The sequence below is a fragment of the Delphinapterus leucas genome, unplaced genomic scaffold (assembly GCF_059928025.1).
Source record: "Delphinapterus leucas isolate spDelLeu-1000000601 "Yukka" unplaced genomic scaffold, BTC_Dleu_Yukka2 spDelLeu_asBTCV2_sq25, whole genome shotgun sequence".
NCBI lineage: Eukaryota > Metazoa > Chordata > Mammalia > Artiodactyla > Monodontidae > Delphinapterus > Delphinapterus leucas.
In genome coordinates, this window is record NW_028322234.1 from 12331420 (window position 1) to 12350716 (window position 19297).

The window sequence follows — 19297 nt, forward strand, 5'->3', positions numbered from 1 at the left end:
TGCTCAAATGTCACCTCCTCCGAGAAGCCTGTCCTGACCACCCTATTTCAAATTGCAATCCCCACCCTTGGCCCTTCTGACTGCCTTATCCCGCCCTATTTTCTCCCATCAGTACTTATCTTCTAACATCCTATATAATTTCCTGGGTTTTTTTTTAAGGATCTTTATCTTTTTAAAAATATTTGTTTATTTATTTATTTGGATGCATCGGGTCTTGGTTGTGGCGTGTGGGCTTCTCTAGTTGCGGCACTCGGGCTTCTCTCTAGTTGTGGCGCGTGGGCTCTAGAGCGTGGGGTCTCAGTAGCTGCGGCATGCGGGCTTAGTTGCCCCGCGGCATTTGGGCTCTTAGTTCCCCGACCAGGGATCCAAGGCAGGCGTTGGAAGGCAGATTCTTAACCACTGGACCACCAGGGAAGTCCCTCCTGGGTTTTTTTTTAATGCTTTTTGTCTGTCTTCCCTAGTAGAGGAGAAATTTTGCCTCCCCCTCTTGGCAGAAATTTTGCTCTGTCTTGTTCCCTGCAGCCAGCATAGTGCCTGTAACACAGTGGGTGCTCAATACATGTTTCTTGAGTGAATTCCTTTGTTCATCATCCTAATGCAGGGGTATTACCAGAAACAGAGCCCCCCTCTCTGTCTCTTGGGTCTCAAGATCTGTAACCCCCTGAGGTCACAGGTACCTAAGGTACCCAATGAATGATTATTTACCCAATGGCACTGGAGTCACATAGACAGGTTCAGATCCAGGGGCTGCTGCTAATTGGTTGGGTGTCCCTGGGCCAGTGGTTAGCACTTTCAGAGTTTGGCCCTAATTGGTAGGTGGGACACACACAAACTCTCCCCTACTGAGCTGTGTGGAGGATGAGTTCTCTTTCCTTCCATCCTCAGTTCCCACAGTGTTTTCCCCCACCCCCACAAAGGGAGCCTGTAAATACTTGAGTCAGATCCGTCCCTTCTCTGCTCAGGACCCTCCATGCCTCCTACAGCAAAAGCCAAAGTCCTTAGAAAAGAAGCCGAAGTCCTCACTGCAGCCCACAGTGCCCCGCAGGACCTGTCCTCACTTCCTCTCACTGTCCCCCTCTATCTCCCTGTGGTTTCCGCCATACTGGTCTTCTCACCAGAACCTGTCCATCTCACACCAGCCTCAGGGCCTTTGCACTGGCTGTCCTTTGTACGTGGACCACTCTCCCCTAAGTATCTGCCTGGTTCACTCCCTCATCTCCTTCAGGTCTTTACTTCTCAGGTGACACTGGGTCTAAAAATCACAGTCCCTTCCTACCCCACATATCTAATCTGCCTTCCCAGTATCATTGTTTCCAGAACTCACACCACATTCTAACAGAGGACATCATGTTCTTATTTATCCTGCTTCTTGTCTGTCTCCTCCACTAGAACATCAGCTCCTGGAGGATAGAGGTCTTTGTTTCTTTCACTGCTGGGCCCCCATGCTAAGAAGGAGAAGGGTGCCAGGCACCCAGAAGGTTCTCAATACATAGTAATTGAACAAATGGAATGTAGAGAAAGCAGTTTGCACACGGTTCCCCCACTGGCGTTACTGATTGTGAGCCTTAATGAAAGGGAGGTAATGACCTCGAGACCTTCACACTGCGAGGCTCAAAGTTTGACCGTTTTGGCCCAAGCCTGGGTGGAGTCAAAGGTTGAGGTGTCCAGCCCATTCCTGTGGATCAAAGGCTCAGTTGTAGGTGACCTCTGTCCCCAATGGGCCAGCATCAGCCTTGCAGCCCAGAGAGGGTCTTTGCTGGCCACGGGCATGATAGCAATTTAGGGAGCATATATTGGAAGCTGGAGGGCCCCCCAACACCTGGCCATTCCTAGCCCCCCATCACTGTGCCAGGGTTTTCACAAAGGCCAGAGTCAAGGCTGGAATATTGGGGGGCAACCTTCAGATAGAAGATGCAGGGTATGAGTGCAGGATTGATAGGGGGGCGGTCTGACCTCTTTGGGGGAGCTGTTTAAAGTACATCCCCATCAACTCCCAAAACATCTGCTGTGTGTTTGTTTGCAACTCAGTTTGTGGGTAACTGCCACAACGTGTGAGGAGGAGGAGGGATCCCCATTGAGGCATTCTCCCCCAACCCCTAGGGACGGGCCTGATTTGCGTAGATGTTTCCATTCCCTTCAGTTCAGCATCAAAGCGGGTGCGTGGAGCAGAAAAAAAGGCACAGGGACAGCCCCCTGGGTTTTGGCAGAGACTCAGACCCCCTCAGGGCTTGAACCCCTGGGTAAGGCACATGGGATGTCTGGGCCTCAGTTTCCCCCTCTGTAAAATGGGGGTATAATCACCCTTTCCTCATGTTTTGTGTCCGCCTTGCACCTGTGTACACTCAGGTCACCCATTCCCTGCTCTGTCCCTGCCCCATGGCTAAGGGCTGACCCCTACACAGGATAGCCCCCTTGTCCCCTGCCATCTGTGCCCAGATTTAGCCAAAGGCAGGCACTGAGGGTAGATTGGAGGGCGAGAAGATGGGAGAAGCCAGGGTAGTTCCCCTCATCTGCTTCTGACAGCATCTCCCACTGGACATGGCCTCCCTATTTGTTAATTTGCAAGTTATCTCACCCCCACCATGCTTTGGTTTCTCATCTAGGTCACCAACCCCTGTATTAAAGCCCCTCTGTTTGAGATATGTCTGTTTTCCTAAGTGGACTTTTACTGATGTAAGGCAGTTGTGAGGGGTTTCTGTTTAAGATACAATTTGAAACAAATAAAGTCTCCCCTTTTCAGTGTACAGTTCCACAAGTTTCCGCACACATATACAGTCATATAAACGCCACCACCATCAAGATATAGAGTTGTTCCATCACCAAAAAATTCCCCCACGCCTTTTTGTAGTCAACCCCTCCCTCCACCCTCAGGCCCTACGAGTCACTGGTTGCTCACTGTCCCTACAGTTTGCCTTTTCTAGAATGGCATAGAAATGGACTCATATAGTATATAGTCTTCTGTGTCTGCCTTCTTTCCCTCATCATAATGCATGTGAGATTCATCCATGTTGTTCTATATCGCTTGTTCCTTTCAGAACTCGAGGTTTCAAATATTATATGCCTGAGTGGTCTTCCATGTGAAGATAAACTGCAGTGTGTCTATTCATCCCTTAGTTAAAGGAGCTGTTGTGAGCTTTTGATGGGTTTGCAAAGAGCTTAGGACAGTAACTGGCACATGATATATGGGTCAGCTGTTATTATTATGCTGGAGGGGGGCTGAAGTGGGCCTTTGGGGTTCCCCTCTCCCCTAACTATGTACGTCTCCCTCATCTGGAAGAGACAGCCCACCCTTCCCAGGCTCAATGGGCTAAAACTGCATCTGGTGCAGACGTGGCAGGGACTGGCCTCCACCGGCAGCCTCCCCACCCCATTCCTGAAGCTGAAAGTGGACCTCAAGCCCGTGGATGGACGAAACAAGGCCGCTGCAGCTCCGCTGCCTGCCAAGATCAGCATCTGGAAAGCTTCTCGGCAGCTGGGCCCCTCCCCCAGCCCTGGGGTGATGTTGAGAAAGTTGGGACCTGTCTCAGACACTTCTCCTTGTGCAGTTCCTCCTGCCAAAACCTGAGAGCTGGGGGTGGGGGGAGAGTGGAGGCCCAGAGGGGATGGAGGACAGTCCCAGACCTCATCAACTGGGGGGAGTTCACAAAGTTTGGGGTGGGGTGGGATCAGAGGTCAGAGGGTTTCCTTCACCTCTGGACTACAGAGAAGAACATTCTACATGTCACCAGTGACCGACGTGGTCCTCAGTGATAACCACCGCCCTTCTATTCCAAATCAATGGGGGAGGAATGGGGACGGGCGTCACTACGGCAGGACTGGGTCTGGGACTTGGGATGAAAAAGAGGACAGAGAGCTCTAGTTCAAATCCTACCACGACTGTGTGCCTCACTTTCCTCATCTTTAAAATGGGGTGAGGAAAAGGCAAAACTATGGGGACAGAAAAAGATCAATGACTGCCAACGAGTCGGGCGGGTAATGGATAGGCAGAGCACAGAGGCTTTCTGGGCCAGCGAAGCTATTCTGTATGATACTATTGATATAATGGTAGATATATGTCATTATACATTTGTCCAAACCCACAGACTGTACAACACCAAGAGTGAACCCTCATGTAAGCCATGGACTTGGGGTGATAACAATGTGTCCGTGTAGGTTCAGCAATAGTAACAAATGTGGGCTTCCCTGGTGGCACACTGGTTAAGAATCCGCCTGCCAATGAAGGAGACACGGGTTCAAGCCCTGGTCTGGGAAGATCCCACATGCCGCGGAGCAACTAAGCCCGTGCGCCACAACCACTGAAGCCTGCGCGCCTAGAGCCCGTGCTCCGCAACAAGAGAAGCCACGACAATGAGAAGCCGGCGCACTGCAAAGAAGAGTGGCCCCTGCTCACTGCAACTAGAGAAAGCCCGCGTGCAGCAACGAAGACCCAATGCAGCCAATAAGTAAATAAATATATTTTAAAAAACGAAAGTAACAAATGTGCCACTCTGGTAGGGGCTGTTGACGGTGGGGAGGCTACGTGTGTGTGGGGCAAGGGATATATGCGACATCTCTGTACTTTCTGCTCAATTTTGTTTTTGGGGTTTTTTTTTGTTTGTTTGCTTTTCTTTTCTTTTTCGTTTTCTTTTTTTGGCCATGCCACGCGGCATGCAGGATCTTAGTTCCCCGACCAGGGATTGAACCTGTGCCCCCTGCAGTGGAAGCATGGGATCCTAGCCACTGGACCAGCAGGGAATTAGCTCTGCTCAGTTTTGCTGTCATCCTGAAACTGTTCTAAAAAATAACGTCTATTTAAAAAAATGGGATGATGATGATAATCATAATACCCACCTCCTAGGGCTGGAGGATTCACAGAGCCGCACCCAGCACAGTCTGTCCGTGTGAGTGTAAGCCACTATTGTCAGTGGCCCTGTAATTAGTGGAGGCTGCTCCAAGCCTCTTCCTTTTCTTCTTTTTCCCCTGCTCGGGAGCTCCCCAAGGCAAGGGCCCCGTTTCCTTCCTCTCCTGCTGTTCTCTCACTCAGGGATCCCCCCTAGGGATGGTTCACCTTTCCCCTTTGACCCCCTGGACCATCAGGGCGTCTATGCCAGTGTTTCCCAATTCTCTAGCCTGTTCCCTCAGCTGACCCAGTGGAGACCTCATGTTACCCCAGAAGTGGGAGGTGAGGGGGGGAGGCAGAAGTAGCTTGCTGGTGTATCTGTGTATCCCTGGGGACATCACCTTTGTCTCGGAGCCATGGTCCCCCTAACAGACGGCCGGATATGTCTGCAGCCTTGATAGTACCCCCTCACACAGGTCCCTGAGGGGATAGCAAACTGCTGAGCCAGCCAAGGCAAGCTGGGGGGGGGGGCACTTCCTCCCCAGCTCTCAGATCCTCACAGAGGGCTTAGATTTCCGCTCTGATAGCTCTCTGGCGAGGAGAGGACCCAGTTTTTTTAGTACTTTGTCCTCTGTGGGTTGAACACCTGGTTTCTAGAGGTTGTACAGCTGCACTTCATTTGGGCAGAGGATTTGGTAAGGTTGTGCTGAGGTCTGAGTGGACCCCAAGATCTGGCCCGGAGCTGAGTGGACAATGAAATCTGGCTCAGGAAAAGGAGTGAATTCACTCTCTGGCTTTTCTTATCTTCCCATCAAAGCCCTGCTACCCTGTGTTAGAACGGTCTGGTTTCTTCGGTCTCCTCCAACGGACTGTCAGTTTTGGTTGGCAGAAACCAACGAGGTATCACCAGAGCTGGCACAGAGCATTCTATGTTGCATTATATAAATATATATGCTGTATACCTGTATGTAACATTAATATATTGATTCTTAATATTCATTTCCTTATTCATAACTTAAATATGTTTATCTTTTTTTTTTTTTTTGCACCCACGGTACGTGGGCCTCTCACTGTTGTGGCCTCTCCTGTTGCAGAGCACAGGCTCCGGACGCGCAGGCTCAGCGGCCATGGCTCACGGGCCCAGCCGCTCCGCGGCATGTGGGATCTGCCCGAACCGGGGCATGAACCCGTGTCCCCTGAATCGGCAGGCGGACTCTCAACCACTGCGCCACCAGGGAAGCCCCCAATATGTTTACTCTTAATACAAATTTATTTCATAGCGACACGTTGAATAATAGCATAGATGTTTATTAGCAATGTTATTGTTTATTTATATTATTGATACTATTTGTTATTATTATTATTACAGGAACAATTTTACATTAGAAGTCTGGTGATTTGTTACCTTCGATTTGATTTTTCATGTCTTTGTAAATTTTTTGAATTGGTAATATGAGCTAAAAATTTCAAACAGTACCCCCCCACACCCCCAGGGTACACCATGAAAAGTCTGGTCCCCTCTCACCTGTTCCCCTGCCGCCCCCCTGTCCCCCTCCCTGGGGGTAACAGCTGTGACGGTGTCTTGTGCCCTTCTCCTGGAGACGGCCTGTAGGTCCACAGGCAAATGTGTGTGTATTTATACAGCCCTTATAAATATACCCAGAAATGCAGGCAGGCAAGCAAGCAACTGGTTTACATTGCGCTTTTTTCATCTTAACATGTTGAACACAGTTTCATATCAAGACTACTCCAATTTTACTTTCTAATAGGCATAAACGGATCAACTTTAATTTCCTTTTCCAAAGTTTTGCTGTTCAGCACTGCCTATGGAGTGTAATATGCATACAAAAGAGTGTGCTGAACTTCTCCCTTTTTTTGAAATGGGTTGCATTGTCTGGGATTTAAGCATCCACAATTTTTTTTTTTAATTTTCAGCTTTTCGGAGGTATCCCTGACATGTAAAATTGTAAGATACTTAAAGTGTACATCCAGGTGATTGGATATATGTATACATTGTGAAAGGAGTTCCCCCCCCATCTAGTTAATGAACACATCCTTCACCTCACATATTTATCTTTTTATTGTGGATGTGAGAGCATTTAAGTTCTACTCTCTCAGAAGTTCCAATTGTTTGATACAGTATTACCAACTGTAGTCACCATGCTGTAAATTAGATCCCCAGACCTTATTATAACTGAAAGTTTGCACCCTTTTACTAATCTCTCCCTATTTCCCCACCCACCACAGCCCCAGCAACCACTTTTCCTACTCTCTGTTTCTGTAAGTTTGACTTTTTCTTTTTTAATTCCTCATAAAAGTGATACCATGTGGTATTTGTTTTTCTCTGTCTGGCTCTTTTCACTTAGCATAAGGCCCTCAAGTTTCATCCATGTTGTTGAAAATGACAGGACTTCCTTTCTCATGGCTGAATAATATTTCATTGTGTGTGTGTATATGTGTGTGTATATATATATATATATATATATATATATATATATCTCACATCTTCATCCATTTATCTGTTGACAGACACTTAGGTTCCATACCTTGGCTATTGTGAATAATGCTTTTTTGTCATTTTGCTTTTCAACACTTTTTTGTCATTTTGCTTTTCAACACTCTTCACTGAAGTATCATATACATATAGGGAATTCCCTGGTGGTCCAGTGGTTAGGACTCCACGCTTTCACTGCTGAGGGCCCAGGTTCAATCCCTGGTTGGGGAACTAAGATCCCACAAGCCACGTGGTGCCGCAAAAAAAAAAAAAAGATAGATAGATAGAGAGAAGATAGATAATACCCTCTCCCTCCTTTTTCTTGCACTGTCTGGGTATCAAGCAGTCTACCTTTCAATTTAATTTATTGTTGGAATAGGGCACATGTTACAAAAGTCAAAAGGTACAAAAGCATTCACAGAGTGAAAACTACCTCCCTCCTGTCCCCTGTTCCCTATCTCTCAGTTCCTCGCCCAGGAAATTTATCAGTTTCTTCTTGCAATATTCTGGATATTCTGAGCACATACAGTAGAACATCAACTCCATTGGAACAGGGAGTTTTATCTGTTTTGTTTCCTGATCTATCTCCAGCCTTTTAGTGTGGTATCTGGCACATAGCAGGTGCTTACTGTATGTGGTAAGTAAACATATAAGCAGATTATGTATTCATCTTCACAAATAGTACCCTCCTGAACATGAGTTCCATGAAGGCAAGGGCTTTTTTTCCTGTTCTGTTCACCGCTGTGCCCAGCAGGTACACCAAAAACATTTGTTGAAGGAGTGAGGGGTGTGTTGTCTAGTCACTGATTTCACACACACGCATCAGTAAATGAAGTTGTGCTTCATCTCTGCAGCCAGGCACCCAGATATGCCCAGGAAAAGCTGAATGAGGAAAAGAGGGAAACTAAAGAACTGGATAGGACTTCCCTGGTGGTCCAGTGGTTAAGACTCCACGCTTCCATTGCAGGGGGCATGGTTTCCATCCCAGTCGGGGAACTAAGATCCCTCGTGCCATGGCAAAAAAAAAAGAAGTGGATAGAAGATTGGGCCTCAAAACTTGAAAGGCAGGACTCAGCCTGGGCCTGCTGGTCAACCACAGCGAGAGCAATCGACTGACAGAGGCAGTGGAAGCTTCTGGGTGCGCCCAGTCTTCTAGGGCAGAGGGACCAGCGCCTGAATTCTGGGGCCTTATCAAGGCAAAAACCAATCCATTCTTTGAGGCAGGGCCTGGCACATAGTAGGAACTTGCTTATTTGTTGGATGAATACACAGTGGGCACTTAATGCCTATTTGTTGTGTTGACACTTAGTAGGTGCTTCGTGGCTCCTCGCTGAGTAAATAAAGGGGATTCCATGTGCTCCTCCAATTCCAGGCTCCCAGGGATGGGCCAAGAGTACATCTGCAATCCAAGACAGTCGTTTCAGGTTGAGGTCACCTGGCCAGGAGCGACTGGACAGCACGGGGCTGCGTGACGTCATGCGCCGACCGCTTCTCACGGGTGGGGGCTGGGAGGGGCAGGGCTGGAGGTGGGGGTGCGGACAAAGGGACCCCGCGCGCCTCCTCCCCGCCCGCCCTCGCGCGCGCCCCGCTGGGCAGGCCACATCTGGAATTCATTGCTGCTGCCGCCGGAAAGGAGGCGGAGATAGGGCGGGGCAAGTGGGGGCCGAGGCGGCGCCTCTCCCGGTCCCCCTACGTCCCCGGTCCCCAGCCCCGGGACGCAGAGGAGCCCGGCGGGCAGTCCCAGCCCTAGCCGCGGCCGTCCCGGGGACGCAGACGCCAAAGCCCCTCCGGCCAGGGCAAGGACCCGGGTCGGCCTAGCCAGGTGAGCGTGCGTGGCGAGGGGGAAGCAGAAAGGGCGGGCCCTGGTCCCCGGAGGTCGCGGGATCGGAGCTAGGGGCGCCGGCCAGGGGTCGGGGGCGTCGCGGGCGCGCACGCGCCGCCCGTGCTCCTGCTGCACCGAGAGAGTGGTCATCGTGCGCCCTCTCCACGACCCCAGGAGGCCCCACTACCTCAGCCGCGAACCCCCAGACTGAGCTCCCGCCTTCTCCAGCGGCAGGAAGTTGGCCCCGAGGAGAAGGCGGAATCCGAGCGCTTTCGGCCGGAGACTGGGAGGCTGGATGGCGTGCCCCCGGACCGGGGGTTTGGGGAGTGTGTATGGGGGAGGGGAGGACTCCCCTCTTTTCTGACTCCGGCTGGGCGAAGGCGAAAGGTGCCGCGCGCCGCAGTACCTCCAGGCCAAGGGGCGGGGCCCCAGAGGAAGGCAGTTGCCCACCTCCTCCACATCTGGTCCTCTGCCTCAGTTTCCCCGAGTAGTTCGTCTCTTCCAGTCCCCCCGCGGGGTCGTGGCTTTGTTCTGGAAGGAAAGTGAACCTGACTGCGTGGCTCCGGCGTCTCTTCTTTCCCCTGGGACCCGGGGATGGGGCGTGGGTGAAGGCACCCGTGGCGCGGACCCCGCGTGGTTCCGGGCCCAGCCAAGCGTGGGAACCTCGCCCACTCCTCTGGCACGAGTTGACTCACCCGGGGATTTCCATCCCCTCTCCCGACTGTGCCCTAATCGGACGCTCCGGGCGCCACGCGCTGAGCCCACGGTCCCCCGCGTGGTGCGACACGCGTGCGGCATTCGCGGTGCAGCTGCTGCTGGGATCTGTCCCCACCTCTCCCCAGTCCTCTGGGAATATCGAGGCTGGGCCCCTGGCTGGACGCAGAGGAGCCCCCCACCCCCACTTGGAGATGTGTGGGTCACCCGCGTGTGGCTGTCGCGGGAGAGAGGAGGCGCGGCCCCAGAGGCAGCGAGTGTGGATACCGTGCATTCCACCGCCAGATAAGGAGGCCGAGACTGCAGCCCGAGGGCGGGGGCGGGTCGTGGCGCCGTCTCCACGGAGACGCCCAGCTGGGCTTCGCCTGGTGGGGGTGGCCTCCCAGCGGACCAGGGGCGTCTCCAGCCTCCCTTGCTGTTGTTTGGGCCTGGGCTGAGTTTAGGAGCCTCCGCCCTCGGGGGCCCACTGGGGCCTCATTCGTTTGGTCATCCATCCGCCCATCCATCCATCCATCCATCCATCCATCCTACATGTTTTCTGAGCGCTTTCTGTATGCCAGGCATCATTCCAGGGAGTGAAAACAGACTTAGTTGCTGTCCTCTGACACACATTCTACCCTGGAAACAGACAGAAAGCAAGAAATACAATCATTATTGCTGAAATTGGCAAGTGCTGTGAATATAATAAAAAGATGCTGAGGTAGAAAGGGCCTAGGGAAGGCGGCTAGGATAGCCTGGTGGTTAGAGGAGGCCACCAAACAGAAACCTGAAAGATGGGCTTTGTGGGAAGGCCATGTCAGGTGGAGAAACAGCAGAGGCAAAAGCTCTGAGGTAAGAACGGGGCTGACACGTCGGAGGCCAGTGTGGTTGCAGTGGACTGACCCTGGGGGAGAGTGGGAGGAGGCGAGGTGGGCAGGGGCCAGGCCATTTTAGGTAGTGGGGAGCCATGGAAGACTCTGGAGCTGAGGAGTGACATATTGGAGCTATAAATTTAAAAGCTCCCCCTGGATGCTGCCTGGAGACTGGCAGTGTAGAGGGCAACTGAGGGGAAACCAAGCCTAGGGGGCTGCCCTAGGGCATGGGGCATGGGACCAGTGAGTGCCCAGGGGAACAGTAACCACAGGGTCTGCCTCCATGGAACTTGGGGGAGGGGCTCCTGGAAGCCACTGAGGCTTCCTCTTGCCTTCTACTCTCCTAACCTCCCCCTGAACAGTCTTGGTCTGTCTCGCTTCCCTTCCCTCCAAACCCTGTCACTTGTCCCCCTTGCTCCCTTTCAGGCCTGGCCATTCCCCAGTGCTGAGCCCAGGGACGTCTTCTGGGAGGGAGTCAGGCCCTATGTTAGCCAGGCCTGGGAGCCTGACACAGGGAGGGGAAGCAGGAAAGGCCTGGGGGTGACTGTGCCAGCCCCAACCTCCAGACCCTGCTTCCTCTTTCTGGGAAGCATGAACCTGCCTTAAGCAAGGTCCTAGTGGAGAAGACGGAGGCATTGTGGGCCTCAGATTCCCCTTCTCTAATGAACCACCCCTCCTGAGGCTGCCCAAAGTGAGGATCTTCCCCTCAGGGAAGAAGACAGACATTTTGGTCAGTCCCTGGGGTACGAGGGCTGAAACCATTTCTTTCTTTCTTTTTTTTTTTATAAATTTATTTATTTATTTAATTTTTGGCTGCGTTGGGTCTTTGTTGCTGCGCGCGGGCTTTCTCTAGTTGCGGCAAGCGGGGCTACTCTTCGTTGCGGTGCGCAGGCTTCTCATTGCGGTGGCTTCTCTTGTTGGGGAGCACGGACTCTAGGCACACGGGCTTCAGTAGTTGTGGCACACGGGCTCAGTAGTTGTGGCTCGCGGGTTCTAGAGCGCAGGCTCAGTAGTTGTGGCGCACGGGCTTAGTCGCTCCACGGCATGTGGGATCTTCCTGGACCAGGGCTCAAACCTGTGTCCCCTGCATCGGCAGGCAGATTCTTAACCACTGCGCCACCAGGGAAGTCCTGAAACCATTTCTTATTTCCCTAGGAAGCGGCCATAAATCTTTCTCTTGGCTGCCAGACAAGAGAGGGGTCTGAGCAGCGGCGGAGGGGGCGGCCTTGGGACACACCCTGGGCTTCTAGCCCACCAGCAAGTGTGCTTCCCAGACCTGCGATGGGTCCTTGATTCTCAATTATGATCCCCAGGAGGGGCAGTAGGCCAGGGCAGCCTGGGGGCGTCTGGTCGGGGTGACCCAGCGGTCAGGCCGTGGTTCAAACTCTCCCCGGGGACATCCACACAGTCTTAATAATGTCCTGGAAAGAAGTGAGCTCCAACCGCCTGTAAAGGACCAGATCAGTAGTGCTAGCCATAGAGCGCCCCCAACTGGGCCAATCGAATGTCGAGGATGGAAAGCTCAGGCCAATAGGCGAATTGCTCAATGCCCTGGAATTGAAAATGAGCCAATCAGGGCGCGGGCTGTTTCTGGCCCGACGGCCGGTCTGGTAAGGCCCAAACCTGGGCCAAGCCGGCTGCAATGGGCAGAGGGCATCGGGGCGACCGGGGCTTGTCCGGCAGGGGAACAAGGAGCCTCTGTGTGGCGATCAGGGCGGGGCGACAGTCCCTGGGGATGTGCACAAGCCCTTCTCTGTTCCCAAACTAGGACGGATGTCCCTTCGCCCAGGGGGAGCAGCTGTCTCTATCGGGCCAGGAGCCAGGGCACCCCCTCTGAGGGGGTGTCCGGGACTGAGATGGCTGGACGACCCCGGAAGCCCCTCATCACTCCCAGGCTCACTGGGAACCGGCCTAACCAGCCTTTTCTGGTACGGTGCTCCTGGCACGCCTGGCGTGCACGTGGTCCTTGCTAGGCGTGTTTCCAGGGACCTGGGGAGGTCTCTTCCCACGGCCCCCCCGCATTGAACTAAAGGCTGGTCTGGAGCTTCCTCCTGGCTCCCCTGTGCCCCTCGTGAAAGGCACCAGCTCCTCTGAGACCCTGCCCCCCAGCTACCAAGCTGGGGGGAGGCCATGAAGTCGGCCTCTCACCCTCTCTGCCCACGAGCATCTTCCCGCCCCTTCCCCCCACGGCTCAGTTTTCCTTGAGAGAGGGGTGACTCAGGCTTTCATGAAAGTGAATACCGTCCCCCCCTCCCTGCCGGGCTTCACGCCCCCTCACCACTCACATGGCTTCGCACAGCTGCCCCATCCTCCCAGCCAGGACCTCCCAGACGGGTCTCCTGTGGCTCCCCCATCCCATCACCCCCCCCCCCCCCAGCCTCCCTGCACCGGATGTGACTGGGGAGCTGGGACTCAACCCTGTTTGAGTCCAAGGGCCTCACATCTGGATTTCATCTTGGCTGGGGAGGGGGGTGCCAGCGCCCTGCCCACCATGCTAGGACCCTCTGTCCCAGGGCAGGGCTAGATGGTGCTGATGAAATCAGGCTGTTGGGAATCTTGCCTGGTTGGCTCACTCAACATCCCTTACCAAAAGATTGGGAGGAGAGCACCTAGTCCCTAGCTGTGGGTGTGGCAGGAAGAGGGAAGCTAATAATATTAGCTAATATTTATTGAGTGCCTGCTGTATGCTAAGGGTGCCTCGTGTATCGTTCAACAGGATTTTCCCATCACCCCTCTGAAGTGGGCTTTCTTCTCCCCACTGCACAGATGAGGCCATTGAGACTTAGAGGTCAAGTGTTGAGTGACTTGGCACAATATCCCACAGCGTGTCAGAGGTGGAGCAGAGTTGAACCTTGGATTGCCTGCAGGGTCTGAGTCCTTGAAAACGACATGACCTCTGTGATGCTCAAACCTCAGGTGTCTCCCCAAGACCTTATCTTGGGAACACGTATGGCCTCTAGGCTTAGACCCAGCCTGAAATCCAGGGCAGTGGGTGGATGGTGCTATCAGCGAGAGCATCTCACTGACCCAGGTTGGCAGGCGGCATGAGGCCCGAGGCTCCAGTGTTTTCAAGAAATGAGACAATCCCTCCAGGTCCTGGCTAAGACTCCCTCTCTGGGTAGGTGGGTAAGGCTTCCGGAAGTCCATTTTGTGTCTTTCATGCCCTTTGGGGGAGCTTCTGTTCCGTTGAAGGACACTGTAGCCTAGGGGTTATAGAGGCTTTGGAGTGGGTGTCTGAGGCTCTTGCCACTGACTAGCTTTGAGGCTTTGGGAAGGTGAATTGAGCTCTCCGGTTTCCCATTTGTAAAGCAGAGATGATGATAATTCTGACTTCATGTGACAGAGTTGGGACTTGAACCACAGCCGTCCAGAGTCAGCCCAGGCAGCAGCCACGGCACTGACCTGTCTGTCTGTCTTTTCTCTCTGCAGCTCTGACAGCCCCATGGCCCCAGCCGGCTACTAAGCCCCACCATGGGCAACGTGTACTCGGAGTACCTAAGCCCCAGCAAGGTCAAGGAACACTATAATTACACCAAGGAGAATCTGGACACGACAGAGACGCCCTCCCGCCAGGTGGCCTCAGCCCTCATCATCATGCTTTGTTGCGCCATCGTGGTGGAAAACCTGCTGGTGCTTATCGCGGTCGCCCGCAACAGCAAGTTCCACTCGGCCATGTACCTGTTCCTGGGCAATCTGGCTGCCTCAGACCTGCTGGCGGGCGTGGCCTTCATAGCCAATACTTTGCTCTCGGGCTCTGTCACACTGGGGCTGACACCCGTGCAGTGGTTCGCCCGTGAGGGCTCTGCTTTCATCACGCTCTCCGCCTCTGTCTTCAGCCTCCTGGCCATCGCCATCGAGCGGCACGTGGCCATCGCCAAGGTCAAGCTCTACGGCAGCGACAAGAGCTGCCGCATGCTGCTGCTCATTGCGGCCTCGTGGCTCATCTCGCTGGTTCTCGGCGGCCTGCCCATCCTTGGCTGGAACTGCCTGGGCCACCTGGAGGCCTGCTCCACTGTCCTGCCGCTCTACGCCAAGCCCTACGTCCTCTGCGTGGTGACCATCTTCTCGGTCATCTTGTCGGCCATCGTAGCCCTGTACATCCGCATCTACTGTGTGGTCCGCTCCAGCCAGGCCGACGTGGCTGGCCCGCAGACACTGGCCCTGCTCAAGACGGTCACCATCGTGCTGGGCGTCTTCATCTTCTGCTGGCTGCCCGCCTTTAGCATCCTCCTCCTGGACTATGCCTGTCCTGTCCGGGCCTGCCCTGTCCTCTACCAGGCCCATTACTTCTTTGCCTTTGCCACCCTCAACTCACTGCTCAACCCTGTCATCTACACATGGCGCAGCCGGGACCTGAGGCGGGAGGTATTACGGCCGCTGCAGTGCTGGCGGCGGGCAGCAGGGGTGCAAGGCGGGCGGGACGGGACCCCGGGCCACCGCCTCCTGCCTCTCCGCAGCTCCAGCTCCCTGGAGAGGGGCACACACATGCCCACATCACCCACGTATCTGGAGGGCAACACGATGGTCTGAGGGGCAAGTGGGCTGACAACCAGGCCACCACAGCAGAGGGCTCCATGGAGAGGCACCGGGTGCCCTGGGACAGAGACATGGGGCTGCCAAGCAAGATGCCCCCATTCCACAGACCTGGGTGATGAAGATGTTTCACACCTGGGCTGGCTGACTGAGGCACTGACCAGTTGGATGGCACAACTGCAGCCGGGTCCTGGAGGCCAGCGAGGTGGCTGGAGTGACCTCTTCAGAACTGCATCGTGGGGAGGGCCGGGCGGGGGGCAGACCTGGAAAGAGCCCAGGTGACAGCAGGCAGGTGCTCGAGAGGAGCACAGCGCAGGGGCAGTCTGAGCCTCCGCCCTGGGCCTGACTCCCCTCTCTGAATTTAGCCCCCTTGCCACCTTCTCTTGTGGTTCCACTTCCCTAGAACCACTGTCCTGAGGGGCTGGAGACCTCCTCCCTGACCGTTCTGGGCGGCCCTGGCTAACAGTTCCCGGGCTCAAATCCACAGCTTCCCCAAATTTTACCAGCTGCCACTTTGGCAACTTCTTCCCTTTCTTCTGACTCTTGTGAGTGAGATGCCAGGAAAGCACGTGGCGGTGGGGAACTAACCCCCATTCTCAGACCTCATTGGCCAATTGCACTATTTGGGGCACAGAGGAATCACCCAGGGCTGGAAAAACCGGTCTGGGGGCCTGAAGAGGGCTCTGGGCCTCCCAGTGGGGCAGGGTGGAATTGGAGAAAGTTCTAGGGGAGCTGTTGGTACAGGGCCCCAGACCCCCAAAAAACAACCACCCCCAAACTCTCTCACCTCCAGACCCAGCCGAGGTACCAGATCTCATAAGGCAGGGCAGCCTTGAGCCCGCTGTGCCTCCTTTCAGGTTGTATTGAACGGAGCATGGGGGTAGGGGTGCCGAGGACAATTGTGGGATGCCCTCCTGTTGCCCGCTTCAGAAGGACTTTGCTAAATTCTGTGGACAGATGGAAGGGACATTGCGGTACAAATGTATATTTATGTGTGTCTGTCAGTGTCTGTGTGTGTGTGTGTGTGATGTCTGTGATCCCTTCTGCTCACCCTGTTTCCCCAGAATCGATGCTATTTTGTCTCCTCACGTCTGTGTTGAAGCTACCAAAGAGGGATCTGGTCCCCGCACAGACTCCTTTGTAATTCCTTGCTTATGTCCCCACTTGAGAGCTGGGGTGCAGCTCACCTGGGGGAAGGAAACTTCACGCCTCAAAGTGATTTCTCATGACTGCAAAGGCTGGGAGAGGGGATCTCTGGGGGGTCAAGGAGCCAGTCGGGGGCTTGTCTCCCCTCATACAGCTCCCCGGATGCCCCTCATGCCTGAGACCCAGGCCCAGGCCAATAAACGGTTCAATGTCTCTTTCTGGTGGTTGTTGTCTTTTTAGGCTTAAGGTGGCAGTTCCCCCATTAGCATCCTGTGGCTGGGGGTGGATGGGACAGGGGAGGGTGGCTACTGCTCAGACAATTCATCCTTTGCCAGCCTTTCCTCGGTGCCCCCAGCCCTGGCCCAGCCAGAGACAGGATTGCAGTGGCTTCTGAGAAAACAGGGTCAACACTGACTTTCTCCCTAGGGCAGTTATCTGGCCCCTCCCAGTGATTAATTAGGCCCAGGACCTCCATGCTATCCTTCAAAGAGAGAGCCTGGCGGGCGGTGGGGGCCCCGCTTCTTCATCCCCAGTACACATCCCTCCTGGGGAGCTAGAGAGATGGTCTTGGGAGACACAGGCCCAGATACCGCTCTAAAGCACAGTGTTCCTGAAAGGAATGGCCCACCTTCCTCAAGCACTTTCCAGGCAGGAAGAAAGAATCCTCAGGAGGCTGGAGTTACTATAAACTGCTTTTATGGAGATGTGGGTTCAGAGAAGTTAAGTGAGCTGCTCAGGGTCACACAGCTGGTTGGGCCAGTGCCTGTCTGGATTTGAACTCAGGCGGGCTGACTCTAGATCCTGCCAGCTCCACCACTGAGTCAGAGAAAAGATCCTCAAACCCCTCTTTGCCATGGAAGGAGTGAGGAGTGTGGGCTGCCAGCCTCCACCAGCAACAGCAGGATCCAGGATATGCCCAGCTAGGATGCAGCTGAAAGATGGGTCCCTAGCTCGGCTCCAGAGTGACACTCCTTTGCCCACAGGCACAGGGCCCAGCGGCTCCTTTGAAGATAGATCTGGAGCTTTGATGGGGAACCCAGGCCCTCAAGCTGAAGCTCCGCCCAGCAACACCAGCGCAAAGCTAGGGCAGCCAGCTGAAGCGAGGAGTGGGGCAGACGGTGGCCAGAAGCTGAGACCCACACCCCCCATCGGAATTCCCCTTCCTCCAGCAATTCAAAGACAACCTCTGGAAACCTGAGCCCTCGCTGGGATTGGGAGGAGGAAGAAGCACAGGCCAGGCCAGAGTCAATAAATTTCCCCCAAATACCCACATGCTTCCTTCACCTGCTCCTTCAGGCATCCGCTCAAATGCCATCTCAGAGAAGCCTGCCCTGACCACCTTCTTCCCTCTATCTAGCCCCTCACCTTCTTACCACCTGGCGGTGTAATATACATCGGTCTACTTCTCCCTAATTAAAATATTTACTTTTTTTTTTTTTGGCTGCACCACGCAACATGTGGGATCTTAGTTCCCCGACCAGGGATCGAACCTGCGTCCCCTGCATTGGAAGCACAGAGTCTTAACCACTGGACCGCCAGGGAAGTCCCTTTTTTGTTTAATTTTTTTCCTAATTAAAATATGAACACCTTGCAGATAGGACTGCATCCTATTCACCACCATCTCCAGCATCTTTCATAGTACTTGGCACGTTCCCACCAAAGGACCTTAGCACCTGCTGTTCCTTCTGTTGGGAATGATCTTCCTGCAGACATCTTTGTGACTCTCCTCTCCTCCTTCAAGTCTGTATTCAAATATCACACCCTGGGTGAGGCCTCTGGCCATGAACACAATTTTTTTTTTATCCTATCTACCTCCCTTGCTACTCGCTAATACGCAACACATTTTGCTTCTTTATCTTGTTCATTTTATTATCATTATTATATTTTTGGCCATGCTGCGCAGCATGTGGGACCTTAGTTCCCCAACCAGGGATCAAACCCATACCCCCCGCATTGGAAGCGCAGAGTCTTAACCACTGGACCACCAGGGAAGTACCTGTCTTGTTTATTTTCTATTTCCCCTTTAGAATACCAGTCCCATTCTAAATGCCAGACAGCAGGAGTTTTTGTCTATCTTGCTTTCTGAATGGCCTCAGTGCTCAGAGCAGTAGCCAGCTCACAGCACGTGCTCAATAAATATTGAATGAATGAAAGCCAAAGCAAATGGGTGAATGTTAAGTGCTGTGAAGAAAATAAAATAGGAGAAGCAACAGTTTTGGGGTACTGTATTCTGTAGGGAAGGCATTATTATAGGCACTTTGACCGAGAAAGAAACTGAGGCACAGAGAGGTCAAGTAATGTGCCCAAGGTCACGGAGCATATGAGTGGAGGGGTCTGGATTTGAACCCAGGCAGTCCTTTTATTGGGCTGTACCACTCAGCTTGTGGATCTTAGTTCCCCAACCAGGGATCGAACCTGGGCCCCCTGCAGTGGTAGCATGGAGTCCTAACCACTGGACCGCCAGGGAATTCCCTTTTCTTTTTTTTTTTTTCTTTTTTTCAGGCAGTCCTTGATTGAAGACCAAATCACATCTCATTCTCCTCAGTATGGCCGTCTGAAGAACTGATTTGCTAATATCTCTCAAATCACAGAGCCTAGAATGGAATGGACCAACCTGTAGGGATGCAAGATGACTTTCACATCCTTTTTCCCTACAGAGGCTGTTGGCTATTAGGGAGCATCAGAATCGCCTGGAAGAACCTGTTAACATGCAGATTCTTACGCTCCCCAGTCAGAGATTCTGATTAAATAGGTCTGGAGTGATCCTAGCGATGCATGTTTTTCATCAAGCCCTGCCAGTGATTAGAAAAAGCATCATCTTGGGACTTCCCTGGTGGTCCAGTGGGTAAGACTCCGAGCTCCCAATGCAGGGAGCCCAAGTTCGATCCCTGCTTGGAGAACTGGATCCCACATGCATG

At 53.5% G+C, this 19297-nt stretch overlaps 1 protein-coding gene across 2 annotated transcripts; it reads left to right on the top strand.

Annotated features, from left to right (window-relative positions):
- The first annotated feature begins 8953 nt into the window (after window positions 1-8953).
- On the top strand, window positions 8954-16592 carry S1PR2 (sphingosine-1-phosphate receptor 2). Of its 2 annotated transcripts, none has more exons than XM_022557556.3 (2): window positions 8954-9135; window positions 14130-16592. In XM_022557556.3, exon 2 carries the CDS (start codon window positions 14172-14174, stop codon window positions 15228-15230), a length of 1059 nt encoding a protein of 352 aa, XP_022413264.1. In that variant the 5' UTR covers window positions 8954-9135; window positions 14130-14171; the 3' UTR covers window positions 15231-16592. The 2 variants fall into 2 exon arrangements, with proteins under 2 accessions (XP_022413264.1, XP_022413266.1); XM_022557558.2 differs by lacking the exon at window positions 8954-9135 and adding an exon at window positions 12235-12628.
- Window positions 16593-19297: the final 2705 nt, after the last annotated feature.

Coding starts and splice junctions, on each gene's coding strand:
- S1PR2 (XM_022557556.3), top strand. CDS start 14,172: ATGGGCAACGTGTACTCGGAGTACCTAAGCCCCAGCAAGGTCAAGGAA.